This window comes from Rhinolophus ferrumequinum (genome assembly GCF_004115265.2).
Source record: "Rhinolophus ferrumequinum isolate MPI-CBG mRhiFer1 chromosome 15 unlocalized genomic scaffold, mRhiFer1_v1.p scaffold_54_arrow_ctg1_1, whole genome shotgun sequence".
NCBI lineage: Eukaryota > Metazoa > Chordata > Mammalia > Chiroptera > Rhinolophidae > Rhinolophus > Rhinolophus ferrumequinum.
This window is the reverse complement of record NW_022680357.1, coordinates 5,178,227-5,200,014: the sequence shown is the minus strand read 5'-3', so window position 1 is coordinate 5,200,014 and position 21,788 is coordinate 5,178,227. Positions and strand designations below refer to the sequence as shown.

Genomic DNA, 21,788 nt, shown 5'->3' with positions numbered 1-21,788 from the left:
ATAGAAAATGACTATTGTCTTTGAAAAACTGCCTTTAGGGTGTTTTATGGTTCTAAATTTGGGAAGCAAGGTTATTTTTGAGCTCTTTGTCTAAAAGACAAATTTTCTTTCTTTTTAAACCTTACCCTTAGAAAGACTTGCATATCATCCCATGTGACATTTTCCCCCATGTTTCATTTCCATTAATCAAAAGAATGTTTAGTTGAACCATTGCTAAGAATAGCAAAATCTAGTGGTGAAAAAAAATTTCACTTAATTACACCTGACTTTCCTATTTCTGGGTGTCCCATCTGCTACTGTTTGAAAATCTCTTAATTGGCCAGTCTTTCTAATATACCTGTGTTTTACCATATACAGTAGGTGTTTCCTAATAGTTGTAGCTGTTTAATGGAGTTGTACAATTCAGTTGTAAAGCAAATTCTTTTTATAATTCAAAAGCTTCCCTTTGCGCTCCCCCCAAATATTTTGGATTTTTCTTATCAAAACTGTACCATCTATACATGTTTTAACTTTGTAGTGAGAATAACTAATGAAATATTGAGAAAAATAAGCTACTGTTTTTAATAATAACCTGTAGAGAGGCTTGTGCAGTATTTAAATAATGCGAATTTTGGTATTTGATTACAAACTGAATGATGATACTCAGGAACTATAGAAATCTATCTATTGCTTTGACAATTATGGACCATAAGAGCTCGACCCAATTTCTTTGGATTAAAATATTTTGAGTATTTGTCACCTGATTAAAAGTAGAACCTTCTAACCATGACTCAGAGTTGAAGGAAATGTCAGAGCTTTTAATATGGGATGTGGGCAGCGTGGTAGTAAGGAGGGAGCCCTGCCTCTGCTCAGGGTGGACACTGAATCTTGGCTCATCAGCTCTGTGAGTTGGGCCAGTGACTTTACATTTGAACTTTGGTGGGGTGGGAGAAGAGTCATTTCTAAAATGGATTTTTTTCCCCCTAGAATTTTCCATTCCTTCTCACTTTGATTAGCTTTGTATGTTGGTTCCTGGCATATAGCAGGTTGTAGCAACTATTACTGTTTAATTGTGTGGGAAAATATATACGTCACCTACCTCTTGGGCTTTTGAAAGCTGGGATGATGTAGGCTAGGGATCTGATCCAGAACCAGGTCCATGGAAGTTTCTTGCTGAGTAAATGGGAAGATGCCTCCCCTGCCTGTTTGGCTTCCAGCGCCAGGGCTACTGTAGTCTCAGTACCAGCTTGCAGACGGATGAATTAGAAGCTGATTCAGGACTCCTACAAAACTGGTAACAGTTTTACACCCTTTATTCAGTCTGTGTTTGAAGTTAAAAGCTTTTCTTGATTGGAAAATTGAAGTCTAAATGGGACTGTTTTTCTAGTATTTCAGAATAAGGACTTGATTTAGGTTAGGACTTAGAGAAAAAGGGAAAGCGAGTATGGCGAAATTACAAAAATAACAATTTTTTAGAAAACAGTTAGGGGAGAAAATGGCCTTGGGTTCACTATCCAGTTTAGTCAGGGTGATTGGTTAAAAGAAATACCAGTGAAATTTAATTTGCTCTTTGGTTCAGTTAACACTGGTCTTGAAAGGAAGGGATTTAGCTCCTTGCTGTATTGTGGGAATTTTCTCTTCTTGAAAATAACAAAAAGACATAAAGTATTGATAGATTATCTGTGTCATTTTGGTTGTGCCCCTACTACTATGGGGATTGTTTTTTGTTTGAAGAGCACAGCCTGCCCAGAGTTGAGCTTCTCTTTAAAAAATCTCTGAGGTGATACAGAGAAAAAACTGATGATTGCTAGGTGGGAGGGGGGTTGGGAGATGGGGGAGAAGGTGAAGGGGTTAGAAAGTACAAATTGGTAGTCACAAAATAGTCCCAGGGATGTGAAATACAGCATGGGGAATATAATCAATAATGTTGTAAAGGGTGCCAGATGGGTACTGGACTTATCAGGGGGATCACTTCATAGACTGTGTAGATGCCTGACCACTGCGCTGTACACCTGGAGCTGAAGTAGAATAATATTGAATGTCAGCTATAATTTTATATCTAGTCACGGGATGTAAAGTATACCCCGGGGAATATAGTCAGTGGTACTGTAACAGCTATATATGATGTCAGAGGGGTGTAGTAGACCCTTTTGGGGCTATCACTTTGAGGGTGTGAATGTCTAATCATTTTTTTTTACACCTGAAACTAATATAAAAAATAATAAAATAAAAAATTTTAAAAATTTCTGAGGAAATCATTCGAATTATCGAGAGATAAGCCAGTATTTTAGCTCACACTGGTGATTTTCTCAATCTTTGAAAGTTTAAGGAAAAACTGATTTCCTTCTCAACAGTAAGAGAGTGGATTTGGACATTTCCTTAGTTTGAAATGCCACTGTTTTCATGATAATCTCTAAGTTTGCACTGTGTAGTCGAACTTTCTGTGACGATGGACATGTTCTATACATGCACTGCCCAGAACTGGAACCACTAGCCACTCGTGGCTATGGAACATTTGAACTGTTACTAATGTGACTCAAGAACTAAAGTTTAAATTTTATTTAATTTTTATTAATGAAAATAGCCACATGTGGCTATTGACTTCTGCATTGTATAGCACAGGCCTAAGTACATTTACTTACCTCGTTTGTCTAGAGTTTTCTTTAAGATATTTATGATCTAAAGGACAGAGTTCCTTTAAAAGGACTGTCTTTTAAAGATGGAAGGTATTTTCAAAAATGCTCATCGCTTTAAATTTAGGATTATTTACTCATTTAGAAAATATTGGTTACACTGTGGTGTCAGCCCTGGAAATCTAGCGTGAACACAACAGGTCCGGTGTCTGCCTTCATGGGAGGTAGCTCTAGTCAGGCGTGACCTCGTACCTCGACGGGGAGGTGCAGTCCTGGTGTAGGACAGCGTCTGTTCTGCAGGGATTGGAAGGCCTCCTGGAGAAGTGGCATTAGCGCGGAGACCTGAGGATGAACAGGAGATGGGGCGTGGGTACTGTCTAGGCAAAGGGAACAGCATGACAGCAAGTGTGGAGGTCTAAGGTATAAACTCCTGAGTGTAGAACAGTTTTTACGAAAACCAGTTTCTTTTGGGTTTACGTTTAATGGGCTACCATTTGAAAGCAGCGTGGTCTTGCTTCTGAGGTGGAGACTGCTGGTGTCCTGCTCTGGGGAGTCGGTGGGCCTGGGCTCCAGTCTCAAGTCTACCATATCATTCTTTTATCCAGCCAATATTTAAATGCTTGCATTATTCAAAGGAATTATGTGTGCTTCTATGTGGGGCCCTGCTAGGCTGTGCCAACAGTGGTGGCTCCGGCCTCTTGGAACTCAGAGTGTAGTGGTGTGGGCAGGCAATCCAGCAGCCCTACCGGTGCCTGTCCCAATTGCAAACACATCAGACGTGATGGGAAGGAACCGAATGCTTCAGGTGCACTGGTCAGGGAAACTTCTCAGAGAAAGCACACTGGAGCCCTTGCAGGATGAGCCCCTGTGAGTGGGAGTCAGGCTGGGCCCTGAAAGCAAGGTCAAATAAGGTCGTGGAGAGCCTCCATTGTCAGACCATGGAGTCCAGGGCATTCTTTTAGGGCTTTAAAAACAATACATTTTAGAAACTCATCACTTCCAGGGTAATTAGAGGAAGTCTAGTCTAGCCTTTCCAAAGTGTATTTTTCCATCCAAATTCCTATCTGCAAGAAGAGTTGACAACTGCTTTCTCTCCTCCTAAACCCTATTTGTGGGAGGAAAAAGTCCCCTTGAAAAGCAGCTTAATAAGAACTGGTGTTCTTATTTAAGATGTTAGGAAATTTTTGTGCAAACAGGAGAATTTTCTTTTAAAAGTTCTTTTTTTTAAAATTCTTTTGAATAGTAACATATGCATAAGTGTTCAAAATTCCAAAAAGTACAAAAGAATGTTTAATGAAAAACCTCCCTCTCCTGTCTTTCTGGAGTCACCCAGCTCTACTCCCCACGGGCAACCAGTGTATGTATCATTGTGGAGCTAGGCTGCGTGTATATGAGCACATGCTCTCTCTTACTCTTTCTTCCCCAAGTGTTCTACTGTGAGTGCATTTTGGACTGTAAGAGAGAAGAGAAGTTTGGGAATCGTTACATAAAAATAGTGGAGAATAAAAATGATCATTAGATCATTTTAGGGGTAAAAAGATAGATTACTAGTGTGTGCACAGATTTCCAGAAGGAACTCTCTAAAAATTGTTTTTCTTGGGGATGGGGGACAGGGATGATTTGGGAGGGCTCTCTGCTTTTCACTTCATAGTCTGCTGAAGGCTTTTTAAAAAACCCATAAGCATATAATTTTTGTCATGAAAAACTAGTCAAAAGTAAATCAAATTCAAAGCAAAACATCTTCGTATTTGTGGTTAGAAGAATCTGTTAAATGGTGAGAAGTGGCGTTTTGGTTAGTTCCTGTTGCAAAACCGTTAGACCTTTAGCGAGAATGATTGGAACAAAGTGTAAATTAACTTAGAAGTGTCATCCAAAGATTTGAAAATGCGATTGTGTTTTAGTGTGATGTCCAATCATTACTTCCTTTGTCACAAGCTCCGATTTTAACAAACCTTTTATTAGAGGGTTGATCATCGATGTGCTGGAAACTACAAGACCTTGTCAGGCAATGTTTCTCTAAGTATTTTGAAATAATGTCAGCTTTCCTGATAGGAGCAACATTTATCTTACTACTATGTTGGGTACAAAATGTTATATGTAGGTTGTCAGATTACTTTAGAAAAAAATAATACTTTTGAAAAGTCCTTTTTAAAGTACTTTTTTTTTTTGCCTACCTTTTAAACTCATCTGAACATTAAAAATATTTTAAACTGATACTGAGCCCATTTCAGATTTCATTTTCAAACTGTAAACACTCCCAACTGGAACTGGGAATGCCTGGAAGTATTCCAGATGTATCACCTGGGCTGAAGCAAATCACCTGGGTCTGGACACGCCAGGGGCTGCCTTGAAAAAATCAGTTTCTTTAATTACTTAAACAGGTAGTTCACTCACATGTTTGAACAATCAGAGGGCACAGATTTGTAGAGTGAGAATCTCCCTCCACAGATGTGAGCAGATTTCGCTCCTCTGCAGGTCTCTCTCTTCAAGCAGACACTGTGTATTCTTGCCCCCTTCTTGCCTTTTTCTTCTTACCCAAGGTAGCGTACTGTCCACACTGTGGCATACCTGTACAGAGCAGCGGGTGGAGTGCTTCCTCATGATCTCTTTCTGTAGTTGCTAGTGTTCCATTATATGAGATGGGACATAATTGGTTTAATCTGCTCCCCACTGATGGACATTTAGGTTATTTTCAATCTTGTCCTCACAAACAGTGCCTCAGTGACTAGCTCTGCACAGTTATGTGTACATCTCTAGAGCAGATTCCTAAAAATGGAAATAATGGTTAAAAGCAGTATGCATTTGTAATTTTGATCGTATCATCAAATTGTTCCCTAAGAGCTTATATGTTGGTGGATTCTTAAAACTTTAAAAGCAGCACACTTAAACCAAGCATGGACATCACTAGATATTTTGTGCATGTTATTTATTCATATTTTCTAATTGATGATGTTAGTTTTAACTTGTGATTCTCCATTTTGTGCTTCTCAATTGCTTGTAATTTATCTATAATTTTAGGGTGTACTTTATTTTTCCTTGAAGACTTTTTTTTAGAGCAATTTTCGGTTCACAGCAAAATTGAAAGTACAGAGATTTCCACCTGCTCTTTACCCCCACAAATGCACAGGTCCCCCCCCCCCATTATCAACATGCCACACAGAGTAGTACATTTGTTAGGATAGATGAACCTACACTGACACATCATCAGCACCCCGAGTCCACAGTTTGCATTAGGGTTCACTCTTTGTGGTGTACTTTCTGTGTTTTGGGGCAGATGTATAATGACATGTATCTACCATTATATAGAGTATTTTCACTGCCCTAAAAATCCCCTCTGTTCCACCTATTAATCCCCCACACTCCCCAACTTCTAACAGTCACAGGTCTTTCTACTGTCTCCATAGTTTTGCTTTTTCCAGAATGTCATATAGTTATATAGTACCTAGTCTTTTCAGATTGGCTTCTTTCACTTAATAATATGCATTTAAGTTTCCCTCATGTCTTTTCATGGCCTGATAGCTCATTTCTTTTTAGTGCCTAATAATATTCCATTGTCTGGATGTTGGTGTACGTTTTAGACTCAATGCATTCCTTTCCTGTTGTGGGCTCTCATATAGTCCACACATTTCCGTATGTTGTACACTGGCACCTCTAAGTCCAGGATACGTTCTTTCTCCTTCTCCTGACTTGTGTTACTGCCTGCCAGCTATAGCTCCCAGCATTTGGGCCAGAGGACTTGGTCTCTGCTTGCTAGTACTTAGGCTGTGGCCAGATAGCCTGAAGTGGCCTGGCACCTGGGGAGGGGGTTGATTCTGCAGAGATTGGATCCTAGCTCAGCCCCCATTTTCATTCCTCCTCCCCCAGCACTGGTAATTGGGTTGCAGGGTGGCCAAGCAGCTGATTTCAGCACTTCACCTGGGTCCTGGCGCCCCTGTCAACTGTGGTGGTGGCGAACAGCAAACCCCTTTCTGCTCCCTCTCCTCTAGACCATCTGGTTACCGTGTAGGGGCTGCTGGGTAATTTATGGTCGGTCTGGTGGTGGCTTGCTGCTGTGACAGCACCTTCTGTTCCACTTTTGTCCCCTGAAGGCTTTTCTCCACCCTTCAGGACTGAGGGAGACAGGACACAAACCACATTTAGGAAACTTAAAATTGTCCTCACTGTCTGGGAATGGCACTTTCCTGGAACTTCTAGGTAGAACATCAAATGAAGATAAGAGGCTGGCTGTGATTCTGGAACTCGGATGATTTAGGGTCCAGTGTGACAAAGAACTTTCAATCAGGACTGTCTTGGGTCCTTTAATTGGAAGGTAAATAATAAACATTGGGTGAAGCAAAATATCTTGATACCTGAAGCAGAGTAACCATGAAGTGCATTTGGGAATGAAAAATAAAATGTTTAAATTTTAATAGTCAATTATCGCACAAAGTAGATTTTACCTTTTCTGGATAGACTTATTCTTGATAAATTACAGATGCTTCTTGACTTGCAGTGGGGTTATGTTCGATTAACCCATTGTGAGTTCAAAATGTCATAAGTCAAAAATGCATTTAATTATACCTAACCGCCTGCGCATCAGAGCTTAGCCTGGCCTGGCTTAAACGTGGTCAGAATACTCACGTTAGTCTGCAGTTGGGCAGAACCATCTACCACATGAACACACTGTAGCGTGTTGGTCATTTACCCTCATGATTGCTGTGCTTTGCTGCCACTGCAGCATGTCACGACCTGGGAAAAAATCAAAATTTAAAATTCAAAGGATGAATGTGTATTGCTTTCGCACCATTATATAGTCGAAAAATTGTCAGTCGAAATATTGTAAATCAGGGACTGTATACAAAGTGCATTTTTATAAATCAGGTATTTCTCCTCTGATTTACATTACAGCTAGCTTCTAAGGTGTTGTAGTTTTATCCCAGTTAGTTCCAATAGCTTGGTTTCCTTCCTCTCACTTCAGACAGTATAGTTCATGGTGTTTAAATATTTAAAGGTACTTACTAGGCAGGTTTCCATCTAAAGAGTCCCCATGGATGCATCCTTTTGTAACATGAATATTCGTCCCATAAATTGCCATAAATTGGTGTTTAACAAATTGAATTGTCTTACAACCTGCTCACAACATTTGTATTCATACTAGAGGATAGAATTGGGTTTGGTTTCTTTTTCTGTCATATGCTCTGCTTTGTATGATGACCAATTATTTAAATGGGCTTTGACAATGACTTTCCCCAAGAAGTCCATTCCTTGTTTAGAGCATTCTAATAGGGTCCTTCCTACTGAATTGAATTCACACCTACAGGGAAATCCTGCCACTGGGCAGTTCTTTTTCTTGATACCACAGCAAAACTCAGTTTGTTGTGCCTGCTTACCTCTGCCGGTTTGGAATGTTCTTTTTTCTCAGTGTCCTTTCCCTCTGAAATTATGCTCAGTTTGTCTCCTATTTGAAGCTTTTCCTGTTTCCATTCACTTCCTTATTCCACTTGGCTGTAAAATCTGACATGTATGTGTTACCAGCTTTGTTTGTGACTTGGTGTCCATGGCCTGCTTTCCTCAATGAGATTATAATCCTGGCTGGTTGGTGGTGGTGGTGGAGAACAGATTTTTATTCCAACCTCAAATAAGCCCAGTCAGCCCCGCATGGAGTGAAGGCCGGAGACAGAGCAGGGACTTGCTTCCACTGTAGGAAGGCCTGGGAGGAAAGCGATTGCCCAACCAAGCCTACTTTGGCTCTTGAGCAGATAGTGATTCTGAGGAAGGGCAAGATTTTTTGCTCAATGTAAGATCATTGTTCAGAATGAAGTAAAACTTCATTATTCTGTACTAATTAGGGGGTGGTGTATCTGCATAAAAGAAGCCTGAATCGCAGAAGATTTTAGAACGAATTTGCTTTAATTATTTCCTAATAGTCATTGTAAAAAGAAATAAACGTTAAGATGTCTTTCGGGAACTTGTTTAAATGCCTAGATAAAAATTGTAATGGCATAAATGCTAATAAAATAGTGCTTTTTTCCTTTTCCTTTTCATTATTATTATTTTTATTTTAATTCTCCATTGTTGTTTCATTATTTACACAATACCCAATAATTTTCAAAGCTTTTATTCTATAATTGTCGCGGATTATTAGGGCTTTACCATAGAGAAATGGCAATTATTGACCACGAACCCTGTATGAGACATAAGGTACCAGGTCCTGACACGTGACCTTGGAAGATAGGTCCGTGACAGTGATAATAATGCCTAATATTTATTGAGCCCTCACTGTTGTATGGCAGGCTGAGTTCTGTATACATATTGCATGATTTAATTCTTTTGTCAGTGATGCTAGAGGCAGATCCCAATTTCATTGCTGGAGCTGAAGATGCACACATAGGGCGGTAGACTTGTAATTGACAGAGACGGAGCTGAATCAAGACCTGGCTGGGTACTTTGCTCACTGCCCTAGAGTGCGCTTCCTGTGTTGTACGCATCTAACTGATGCTGTATTAATACACGCACTGAGGAGATGCAGAATGGTCTGCAAGTCATCTAAATACTGTATTACTCAGCGTTAGACGTGAGCTTTTCCGTTGTTCTTGTTGGATCAATTTTTTGTATCCAGTTTTGACTTAGGAATTGTTTTTGTAAATTATTCCAAGGTGAATGAATAAAAGTGCTTAGCTTTTGAAAGATTTAATAGAAGCATTTGAGTAGTCAGAGTGCAAGGAATGCCAAGGAAAATCTAAAGAAATTATGAAAAAAAATTTCAAGAAAGCTGAACTTTTTTTTTTCTTTTTTAAGGGGATTAGGGATTGTAGAGAGAAATAAGAGGTACACGACGCATGGAAGATATCTGTGGGAGGGGAGTTTCATGCTTGGAAGTAAGGAAACATGAACACAAAACAGCATCTAAACTCTAAACATAGTTTATTTTTCACACTACCATTTCTCATCCTACGTTATGCCATTTAATCTTTGCATCAACCACGGGATAGAGGGTCCCTGGTGCTGAGGTGTAGCTACTAGAAAGCGAAGTAGACCTGAAGATAAAGAGTTGTGGAAAAAAAAAAAAAGACGAGTGCAACAATGTAGCATTTCAGAATAATTGATTATCGAACTTTGTTCTCTTTGTTTCTGTTTCAAGTAAGTAGTAATAAATGTTAAGATTGCTATTTTATGTCTTTGGCTAGACAAGTAACTTATTTAAACTGATGTTGTGTATCTTCTGTAACTCTGCACTCTAATTCGTTCACTCATTTAGTATGTGGATGTTTGTTGAGTGCCTCATGCATGCCAGGCGTCTTATGCTCAGCAGTGGGTAGACAGGATCTTTCATGTAAGCTTTCATGGTGCTTACAGCCTGAGTTGAAACGGGAAGTTGATAGTATGACTTTTAAGACCAATAGAAGGTGTGATAAACTGGTCTGTACATGCTTTGAAGAAAAGTCAGTTCTGCCAATACAGAGAAGTTTGGGGCTCCAAATGCATTTGAAAGAAAAAAATATATAAGGTACTATGACAGAAGAGACTTTAGAAAACTCGAGGAAAGATGTGTTTTGTGGATGATTTGTTTAGCGGACACATTTGAAACTTTTTTCAAACAAAACTTTAAAAATGTTATTGAGTGGAGAGATTGATTCAGCCACTGGTATTTGATTCTGTAAAATGAAAAGCTTTTTTCAGAGTACCTGAGAGCAGTTCATTCCTTGTTTAAGGTGAAATACTGATTTTTGATAATGATGAATAAATGACAGGCTGTGTTTGCTCTGATATTTGCTGTGTGACAATCGCCTGCTAAGGGTGAACCCCTAGAATGCTGGGTGCCTGTTAGTCTCAGGCAGCTTCAGCTTTGTGTTCTTCTGGGCCCCCTGCTGAGTTGGCTCGGAGAGGAGGGAATGTACCTGGGATTGGAAATGGTGGTGCTCAATCTTGAGTTGTAGGAATTTCCCATGATTCAGATGGTTATTTCTCAACCTGAGTGTTGGGACACTGGTGTGTAGAAAGCGCAACTGTGTTATGTTGCAACATCCTGGCTTTCCGTCTTCACTCTCCTTTGTCACTTTTTTGAACTAGAGAGTAGGGAAAAGCGGTGACATTAGGGTTTCCAGGCAGGAATTCCCGCCTGTTCTCAGGATTTTTTTTCCCCGCTTTCCCGTTCTCGAGATATAAACTGGTTTCTGTTCTCCACGATGAATTGTTTCTACAAAGTGATGGCCGATACTACAAACCACCCCCAGGATCAAGGAGCCGATTTTCCCGATTTCCCGACCAACTTTTCTTGGGATTTGGGAACAGGAAAGTGAAAAAAATTCGGGCAGGAATTGCTGCCTGGAACCCCTAGGTGACACTAATGAGAAGATGGATGATGGTGTGGGTATGGATGTGCCTTGCACAAACCCTATGCAACACGTCTTGTCTTTCTAAAAAGCCACACCTTGTGTATTTGGTCGTGTACATGTTCATATGTGCTTAGACGAGGGCATAAGTCGGCCTCGTCAACCTTCCCCGCACCCAAACAGTTGTGAGATGTGTTTGGATTGAAACAGGGTGAGAAAAAGTGGTCAGAGTGGACAAAATACAGCAGACCAATAAAAAACCAAAACCAAAACAGGAGCCCAAATTGTAATGCCCTATAACAATTGTAAAAGTTATATGTGCATTTGGCCTAGAATTAGAGTAAACCACAAAAGAAAATTGGTCAGTTTGAGAGTGGAAGGATGGTAGGTGAATATTTAAAGGTAAGACATTTTCAAGTTTTCATGTAGGATCAGAATAGGCTAGCCAGTGCCTGTGACACAGAGTGCTCCATCTAGCTTTCATCATGTAACCCTGGGATACTGTTGTCCCTGTTTTACAGGTGAGGGAATTAAAACTCAGACTAAGCAATTTGCCCAAGGACAACAGGTAATTGATTCAGTCAGGATTTGAACTCACGTGTTCCAATTCTAAGTGTTCTTTTTCCAATTCTTACACTGGACTAGAGACCCTGACATTGCCGTGTTTATCTAACCGTTCTCTTGGGTTTACCGGCAGTTGTCCTGTTCTGGCCACCCTTTCTTAAGAAGTAAGAAAAGTGCTTTGGGATGCTGGGAAGATCCAGTCGGGGAGTTTAGGACCGCCTCTTCATCCCCTCCCTTCCCCACAGAGGTGAGAAAGGAAATCCCACCTCTGTCATAATGTCTTCCACTTTCTGGTTTAGATGAAGTTTCATTTTTGTGTTTGTATTGTAGATTGAAGCTTTGCATTTAAAAAATATACACACGATGATTTTTTTTTTTTAAGAGTACTGAGTAGAAATGTGTGTGCATGTGGACAAAACCTGGAAGGACACAAATTAAAATGTTAGTTATGTTTGAGGCTTGTTTTGTTTTTACTTATTTCATGTGCTCTTTCTATCTGGAGACCTTCACGAATCTCCAGATTCAGGACAACGTAGTGGCATGAAAGCTATGAAGTGGAACCTGCAAAACCATGTTGAGATGCAGAAGCTGGGTACGCAGCAGCAGCAAGGCCTGGCCAGTGGTTCTCTCGGCTGTCTGCTGTATCCAGGAGCCAGCTCCTGCTGTCTCTTCATGTTTATGTGTCCTGTAACCATGAGGAAGCAACCCCAACAACTGGCCTGTGCTCTTCAAAAATGTCAGTTTTGAAAGACAAAGTTCTTGAGGAACCTTTCTAGGTGAAAGGAGAAGACAAAATCATGATAACTAAGTGCAGTGGGATCCTGAATTGGATCTTGGATCAGGAAAATAAATGTGGTAAAGGGAATTATTGGGACAACTGGCCAAATCTAAGGGCAATCAGTACATTAAGTATTGTATCGCGGTCAATTTCCTGAATTTGATCAGCGCACTCTGCTTGTATAAAAGGGTATTCTTAGGAGATGGGATGGTGAAGTACTGGGAGGAAAGGATCACACTGTGTAGCTTACTCTCAACAGGTTCTGCAAAAACCGTATGTCTGTAAAATGTCTAATTTCTTACAGTCAGGCGAGAAGAAATACGTGTGTGTTAGAGGTGGTTTTTAGAAGTTCTTTTTTTTTTTTTTAAGATTTTATTGGGGAAGGGGAACAGGACTTTATTGGGGAACAGTGTGTACTTCTATGACTTATTTTCCAAGTCAAGTTGTTGTCCTTTCAATCTTAGCTGTAGAGAGTGCTGTTCAGCTTCGTTCAGCTTCAAGTTGTTGTCCTTTCAGTCTTAGTTGTGGAGGGCGCAGCTCAGCTCCAGGTCCAGTTGCCATTGCTAGTTGCAGGGGGCGCAGCCCACCATCCCTTGCGGGACTCGAATCCAACTGGCAACCTTGTGGTTGAGAGCTCACTGGCCCATGTGGGAATCGAACCGACAGCCTTTAGAGTTAGGAGCATGGAGCTCTAACTACCTGAGCCACCGGGCTGGCCCTAGAGGTGGTTTTTAAGCATGTTATGTACAGAGAACTGTGGAGGCTGAAAATAGGGACTAGTCCTGCAGGAGCAGCCTAAAGAATGTCCTCATAGTCGCTGTGTCTAATCTGAGTGGGGCTGGGGTGAGGTTTTCTATCTAGAGAGTGCATCCAAAAGGAAGATTGCAGATGCTGTGACTGTTTTGGCTTGAAGATAGGGTGTGTCAGGAGGTGCTGGGGGGCGGGGAAGAAAGGCTGAGAAGTGGGCGGGGCCACATCCTGATGGCCGCCGATGCCATAGGAAGGATTTCGAACTGCATCCATAGACATGATGGAGATATCAAGATGCCTTCACCTGCAAGTTACATTAAACTCCAGCTAGAATGGCTTAAATGGTAGGAAGCGTATTTTCTCACGTAACATGTCTGTAGATAGGGAGCTTCCAGGGTTGGATAATTCAGCTCAGATGTTTGCCCTTTTTGCTGCAGCCATCCTTTAAGTATGAATGGTGTCTCCTCTCCTGGTTGAATAGGGTTGCCACAGTTCCATGATGAAATCTAGTAAAGAAAAGGGAGTTCTCTTTCTGAATATCCCTTACTATTAGGCAGGAAAACCTTTTCTAGAACTGTTTTGGCTACCTTGTCTTCAATTCCCTTAGTTGGGATTGTGTCAGCCTGCAAGGGGAAGATGTTTGTGGTGTTTGGCTTCTCCAGTCGCTCTCCCTCCTGTAGCCAGGAAGGTGTTGCCCTTGCTGAGAGGATCCTCTGAGGCAGCCAGCTGAGGGGGGTGTCGTGGAAGCAGCTATTAGGGTCTGTCTGTCACCATGGAGAAAAAAATCTTCCATTTTCTAACAGTGGGTGGTGGAAGGGCGAGTGGCTGTGTTACATTTAAAAAACAAACAAACAAAAAAAGCCCACGTGTATACTCATCCTCCCACCACTTTACCAGGACAACTCTTTATTTTGGGCATATTACTTTCCAGCCACTGCCCATATGCATATCCTTTAGTTCTGATCTTACTCTAGGTGCCATTTTGCATGCAGTTTCCATTGGAATGTTTTCATACAACATATAAACATTTTCTTAACATTTCTACAATCTTCATAATTATTCTAATAGATGTATGGTGTTTCAAAGTATTTTACAGCAAGTTACTTAACCTTGTTATTGGATAATAATAATAATAATAAAGGCTAATACTACCCACTGTTTAAATGCTTTACGTGTATTAGTTTTCGCACCAATCCTATGTGGTGTGGTGGCCATTGTCACTCCCAGTTTCCAGATAAGAAAACTGAGGCACAGATAGTCTAAGTAACTTATCCAAGGTCACACAGCTAATTGGGGAGCTAGTGGCAGAGCTGGGGTTCAAATGCAGGCAGTCTGGGTCTAAAGTCTGTAATCACCAGGTTTAACTGCCTCTGGGTATTGTTCGCCCCTTTATTTTTATTTTTCAATTACATTTGACATTCAGTGTTATTTTATATTAGTTTCAGGTATGCAGCATACTGGTTAGACATTTATATCATTCATGAAGTGATCCCTCCAATTAGTCTAGTACCCACCTGGCACTATACATATTTATTATAATATTGTTGACTATATTCCCTATGCTGTACTTTACATCCCCATGGCTATTTTGTAACTACCAATTTGTACTTAATCCCTTCACCTTTTTCACCCTCCCCCCAAGCCCACCTCCAGTCTGGCAACATCAAAATGTTCTCTGTATCTCTGTATCTGTGACTGTTTCTGTTTCATTTACTTTGTTCTTTAGATTCCACGTGTAAGTGAGACATATGGTATCCTCTGTCTGATGTATTTCATATAGCATAATACCCTCTAGGTCCATCCATGTTGTTGCAAATGGTAAGATTTCATTCTTTTTTTGTGGCCGAGTGATAGTGCATTGTACAGATGTACTACCTCTTTATCCAGTCACCTACTGATGGGCACTTGGGTTGCTTCCATATCTTGGCTATTGTAAATAGTGCTGCAATGAACATAGGGTTACATATCTTTTCGAATTAGAGTTTTGTATTTCTTCGGATAAATATCCAGAAGTGGAATTGCTGGGTCATAAGGGAGCTCTGTTTTTAATTTTTTTGTGGAACCTCCATACTGTTTTCCATAGTAGCTACACAAATTGGCAATCCCACCAATAGTGCACGAGGGTTCCCTTTTCTCCACATCCTCGCCAACACTTGTTTGTTCATTTATTGATGGTGGCCATTCTGACAGATGTGAGGTAATATGTCATTGTGTTTTTAATTTACATTTCTCTGCTGATTAGTGATGTTGAGCTTCTTTTCATGTATCTGTTGTTTGCCCCTTTTTGATGTTACAGATAGCACTGTGATGAATATGTTTCTGCATTTCGTGTCCTTTGCACGTGTATATGTAGCCAGGTTGTTGTGGGTTGAAGCATGCATGGTTGATGAGGAACCAGAGATGACATGTACAGACCACATGTGAGAGAAATGTGACTTTGAGAGGGGCCAGAAAAAAGGAGTTGCTTTAATTTTCATGTTTGACTTCCAGGAAGAATGATCTATTTTGTTTACTGTTTACTCTTCCTTTCTGGTACTTACCTGCTTTTGTCCTTGTGCCTTTGTACTTGGGAGTAAAGGTGCTTCTCATATTTCTTTATGATTGACATTAACCCTTTTCATATGATGCAAGTATTATTTAAGCTCCAATTTAAACTGTTCTCAGTTTCGCTGTGTGTCTTTATTATTACTTTCTGCAGCATCAGCATTTTGAGAAGTCTCATTTTCTTTTAAGGCTAGGTTTTGGGGTTTTTGTTTGTTTGTTTGTTTTTTGATAATTTGATAGTTAGGTTTACTTTAATTTCCCCAAATTGCTATTCATCTAACGTGATGCTCAGTTGCTTTTTACACAATATATTCTTAAGCATTTTAACATTATGATTCAGTGTTTTTTTAAACTTCCCATTGTTTTCCTTTAATTTGTATATATGTGTTTGTCCCCATGTCACATGATTTGTTTTAAAGTGTATGATCAAAATCTAATAAGACTGGCCCTCCTCTTGTCTCTGTTTAAGTTTTCCTTTTTCAGAATTTGAAAAATATTCTTCTGTTTTATTTTCCCAAATGAACTTTCAAATCATTTTGACATTATTCTTAAGATCTGCTAGTGTTCCCTGTTATGGGCTGCTTTAGGTTAAGATCATAGTAGCATATGACAGTTGGAGAGCTATTATTGTTGCTTAGTTTCTCATTTCCATTTCTGCTTAATTTCTAGATTTTGGATCATTGTTTGACTTGGAGAATGATCTTCCTGATGAGCTGATCCCCAATGGAGAATTAGGCCTTTTAAACAGTGGGAACCTTGTTCCAGATGCTGCTTCCAAACATAAACAACTGTCAGAGCTTCTGCGCGGAGGCAGTGGCTCTAGCATCACCCCTGGAATAGGAAATGTGAGTGCCAGCAGCCCCGTGCAGCAGGGCCTCGGCGGCCAGCCTCAAGGGCAGCCGAACAATGCGAACATGGCCAGCCTGGGTGCCATGGGCAAGAGCCCTCTGAACCAAGGAGATTCTGCAGCCCCCAGCCTGCCCAAGCAGGCGGCCAGCACCTCGGGGCCCACTCCCCCTGCTTCCCAACCACTGAATCCGCAAGCACAAAAGCAAGTGGGACTGGTGACCAGCAGCCCTGCCACGTCGCAGACCGGCCCTGGGATCTGCATGAATGCTAACTTCAACCAGGCCCACCCAGGCCTCCTCAATAGTAACTCTGGCCATAGTTTAATGAACCAGGCCCAGCAGGGGCAGGCGCAAGTCATGAATGGATCTCTCGGGGCTGCTGGCAGAGGAAGGGGAGCTGGAATGCCGTACCCTGCCCCGGGCATGCAGGGAGCAACGAGCAGCGTGCTGGCCGAGACGTTAACACAGGTTTCGCCGCAAATTCCCAGTCATGCGGGACTGAACACGGCGCAGGCGGGAGGCATGACCAAGGTAAGTGTTGGGGCTTTGAATGCTTTCTACTGATCGGGGGCTTCTCCATCCAAGTCCTGGGGTAAAATGGGACAACGTGGCACCTTCCTGTCCTCCTTCAGGCTTTCCTCTTGCCCTGCCCACTTGGAAGAGACAGATTTGGTATCTGGAGCCCTTCTTTCTGGGATAAAGATCTCTACCCAAGTCTTTGAAATGGGAATTCTTAAACCAAAAGTAGAATAGCGTGCACGTCAGGCAGTTAAAAACTTAGGAAATGCGTTTGAACTGATTGCCAGCTTGCAGCTTGTGAGGAAAATGTATGGAAATAGGACCACATGGTTGAAAGAAGCAGCTTCTGCTGGGAATCAGCTTGTTGTGTCAGTGAATCTGGTAAAGGCTGCTTTGCCCAGCTGGCTGAGTTCTTACCCTCTTACACCCTTTTTACAATCACTAGGTAAAGTGTCTGTTTTCACAGTCTCCATTTTAACAACAAAGAAGTTGTGTTCCAGGCTGGTCAGCTCCTCACCCCGGTTAATAGGGAAGAGCCACGGACCCTCGGGTCCCAGAGGAAACTCAGAGCAGTGGTGAGATCCCTGAACGACAGCACCCGCGTCACCCGAGAGCTAGTTGGAAGTATAGAGCTCCTGACTCAGAACCTGGGGGTGGGCCCAGCATTGAGGGATTTAAGAAGCCTCCGGGTGGTTGTGAGGCCTGCTCTAGGGAAAGGCCTGGGCTGGGGTTTGCAGCCACCAGCCTTGCAGCTGGTGTGGAGAATAGGAACCAAACTTGAAGAACCGGGAAGGCAAATGCCCAGATGGATGTGAGACAACTGGGAAAGATGAGATCTGACGAGGGAAGAGAAGTGCAGGCTGATTCCTATTGAAGGGACAAATGCCGGTGGAAGCTCTGAGACAAAAAAGGCTTCTAAACTACAGCCCACGAGTGCACCGACTGCAGGCAATATTTGGTGCAGCAAATTCCAGAACAGAAAAATGCTTTGGGCTGTTCTTTGAATTTGATAAGTCCCGAATAAGGAAAAGAGAGAAATAAGAGTAGATCACAGTTTCCCCACAAGGTTGATTACAAGCATTAGGTGACAGATACAAAGTCCTGTGACTGTCTTAGGTAAGGAGCAGATTTTTTAAAAAACCTTAAGAAATAAAAGTGAAGTAATTCCCAACATCAAAATGCATTTATCTCTTTTGAAGCATTAGCAAAGGGGAATATGAACTTAATTTTAGTTGTCCCTGGCATTTGGAGAGAGGTCTGTATATGCTCATGCCTTTCAGAATTGGGTTGAGAAGGGATTTCTGATGGGTTTAGGATTCCTGGATAGATTTATGTTTGTTCCTTCCTGATTCACGCGTTCCACTCCATGCCCCCCAGTTACAAAAAACTTTATTTTGAAGAATTTAAATGATTCACAAAAAAGTAGACATAATAGTATGATGCAAGTGTTCTCAATCTTTTTATAGTCTTAGGACTCCTGGATAATCTAAAAAATTTTTGAGGGCCCTGAGGAGATTTCTTTAAAATATGGATTGTATCTATTAATATTTGCCACACTAGATACTAAAACAGACTTTTAAAACACAAGTACGTATTCCATTAGCCATTAAGCACAATGACATCACACGTCACAGAGCCTCTGGAGAACAACTCTTTTCTTAGGAGAGAGTGAGGGTGAAAAAGGCCAAGAATGTCTTAATGTTTTATGAAGATATTTTGGGCCCTTGACCGTGGTTGGAGAGCCATTGATAATGTGTAAAAGTTAGACTTGGCTTACCTGAACATATGTCATTCTCACATGTAAATACCTGAACAATTCCTTCACATCATCAAATGTGCACTAAATATTCAAATTTCCAGTGGTCTCCTATGTCATAATTTGTTTTTTTCAGATTGTTTTTCAGCATCTGAATAACTCATATTTCAGTCAGCTGATAGGGCTCTTGAGAATCTATCTATTAATCTCTATGATCGTTACAGTTTATTTGAATCTGGTTATTTTGCTTGTTTGTTTTTTGTTCTGGGGAGTTTCCTGCAGTCTGGGCTTTGCTGATTTCATCTCTGTCGCTTCATGTTCCTTTGTCCACCCCGGTTTTTCATTCAGTCCTGGGGTTCTTTCCTTTGTACAGAGTGACCTTCCTTTCAAACAACACTTGGTACGTGTTCACTATTTGGAAAGTAAGCCCCTTTAGTGTTGGGTGGGTGGTCGTAGTCATCTCTCTTGCCTGTAGGTAACCCCAAAAGGGTGATGTGAAGAAGGGGCGAGGACTGGCAATTTTGAAAAATTGTCACGGGACGAAAGAACTATAGTGGTGGGCAAATAGTAAGAGCAGGAGACAAGTTCATTTTAAGCCATTCTTCTCTAGAACATAATGATAGCAGAGCTAAATAAGATTTTAAAATGCACAGAGGGTAAAATTAACTTTTTTAAAAGATAATTTTGTTTAAAAAATTATTACATAGGAAACGCGTATTTTCTATAAAAAGATTAGCTGTCATCATACCTTACAGATAACTACTTATCTGCAAATACATTTATTAACACACACTCTTTAAATACCAAATGGAACTAAACTACATAAGCACCCCGTGCTGTTTTTTCTAACAGTATATACATAACACATATACATATAACAGCATGAGAGTACACACAGTTTTTTCTTTTTTTTCTACTGATAGCAAAATATCCCATTATATGACGTACCGTAATTTATTTATCTACTCCTCTGATGATGAACATTTGGGTTGTTTCCAGCTTTTCATTAGTACAAACAATGCAACGAGCATATCCTTGTACAGGCAATCCACACACATCCTGGGATAGAGTCTGAAAAAGGAGGTTACTGGGTCAGACTTTGTTAAAAGTTTTGTTTTTAGAAAGTAATTATACACATGGTTTAACAACAAACACCTGCCGCTCCCCCCCCCCCCCAGTAGCACTAAGGGTAAGAACTGAAAAGTTAATCTCCTTTAATTCTTGACCTTTGGTTCTCCCAAATTCTCTTACTAAGGGCAACTACTGTTTCTTATCTATCCTGCCAGAGATGGTCTGTGCATATAGAGGTATAGTGAGGTGTGTGTGTAGATAGCTCTACTAAACATAAAGTGTAGTGTAATATAAGTAAGTGTGTGTGTGTGTGTGTGTTTGTGTGTGTGTGTGTGTGTGTGTGTGTGTGTGTGTGAGATACACCTCCTTCCTGCCATCTAACAGTAAGTTAGGCATTATTCTGTGTTAGATAGAGCTCTCAGTCCTTCTTACTAGATATGGTGCAGAAGTAGTTCCTGATTAGGTATATCTTAATTTATAGGACTAGTGCCCCATTGGCTAGACAGTTAGGCTGTTTCCAGTGTTTTGCAGTTATAACAATTTTGATTTGTGTATACAGCTTTGTACATCTGAGTGTATCTGCCAGATAAATTCTTGGGAGTAAAATTTCTGGATTAAAGAATATTGACATTTTTAATACACATATTGCTAAACTTTCCAAAACATCGTGCAAATTATATCCTCACCAGCAGCGAATGAGTCCCGGTCCCCTCAATTCTCACTAACACTGATATCATTCTTTACTGTTTCCCATTCTCTGGCGTGAATTGTCGCTTAAGCAAATGTCTCTTCATAAGTTCATGGGCGTTTGTATTTTGTTATTGATCATAGTCTTTGTTTTCCTGATGTAGTATTTCCCCATGTCTTGTTGGTTTATATTCTTAATACTTGTATAGTAAAGGTTTAAGCCTTTTAATTAATAAATGCACATTTCCCCTTTTTTTACTAACGTCTGCTGTACTAGGAACATGGCCACATAAATTTACAATGGGGTAGTTCTTGTGATAGATATGTTTTTACCAAATAGATGTTTTTGGTTTTTATAGAAATATATTTATCTGTTTTTTTCTTTTATGGCTTTTGGATTTTATGTCATGTCTGGAAATGTTTTCTCTATTACAAAATTATGAAATACTCTCATGGATGTTTTCCTTTTATACCTTGGATCTTTAACTCAGAATTTATTTTGGCTTGAATGAGTTATAGAGATCAAGCTACATATATGTTTTCCCCCCCAAATTATAGTAATCCCAGTACCATTTATTTAGATATTGCCAGTCTAGCTTTTTCCCCCCCACTAATGTAACATACCATCTTTGGTATATTTTGTGTAGTTGTTACATATATAAGGTTTGGGTCTAATTCTGGACTCTTTCGTTTCATTGATCTTTGCCTATCCTGTGTTAGAAACTTACTACCCCAGCTGTGTAATGAGTTTAATATATGATGGAGCTGATTGCCCTTCATTCTTTTTCAAGAATCCAATATTTTCTTTGTCATTCTTATAAGATAGTCTGCCAGCTGTGTGGTTCTCAAACCTGTCTGAAAAATCACAATTACTTGGGGAGTTTTAAAAAAATGTGATGCCTGAAACCCATTGCAGACGAATTAAGTAGAATCCAGGGTACAGCGTGAACAGTTATACAGTGATAGTTCCTCCTGACTTGCATGACAGCCACACTTGAGAACCACTGTTTCAGATAAACTTCAGGACTGTTTTTCAGATCCTTAAAAAACAAATAAAAATCGTGGGATTTGATTGGGATTGTATTGAACTTTATAAATCGTTTAAGGAGGAATTTGACAGGTTAGCAGTTTTGTGGCTTTCTGAGTTGTCTTAGGTATATACAGGTTGTCTTTTCATGGAGTGTTAAGTTGCTCAGAAGCATAGTATAGTTTTCTTTATATAAGTAATATGCATACACCTTGTTAAATTTATTTCTGGGTGTATTAATGAGTTTATCGTTGCTATTGGGAATGAGTTTTATTGCATCACCTATTATTTTAATACAGAAAAGATGTTGATGTATGTAT

At 40.4% G+C, this 21,788-nt stretch overlaps 1 protein-coding gene across 2 annotated transcripts in view; it reads left to right on the top strand.

The window, feature by feature from the left end:
* CREBBP (CREB binding protein) overlaps nt 1-21,788 on the top strand; it is a 126,999-nt gene that overhangs the window by 8,658 nt on the left and 96,553 nt on the right. For both annotated transcript variants that reach the window (XM_033101139.1, XM_033101140.1), the window contains exon 2: nt 16,230-16,939. In XM_033101139.1, coding sequence (XP_032957030.1) covers nt 16,230-16,939 — 710 coding nt within the window. The remainder of the gene's footprint in view (nt 1-16,229; nt 16,940-21,788) is intronic.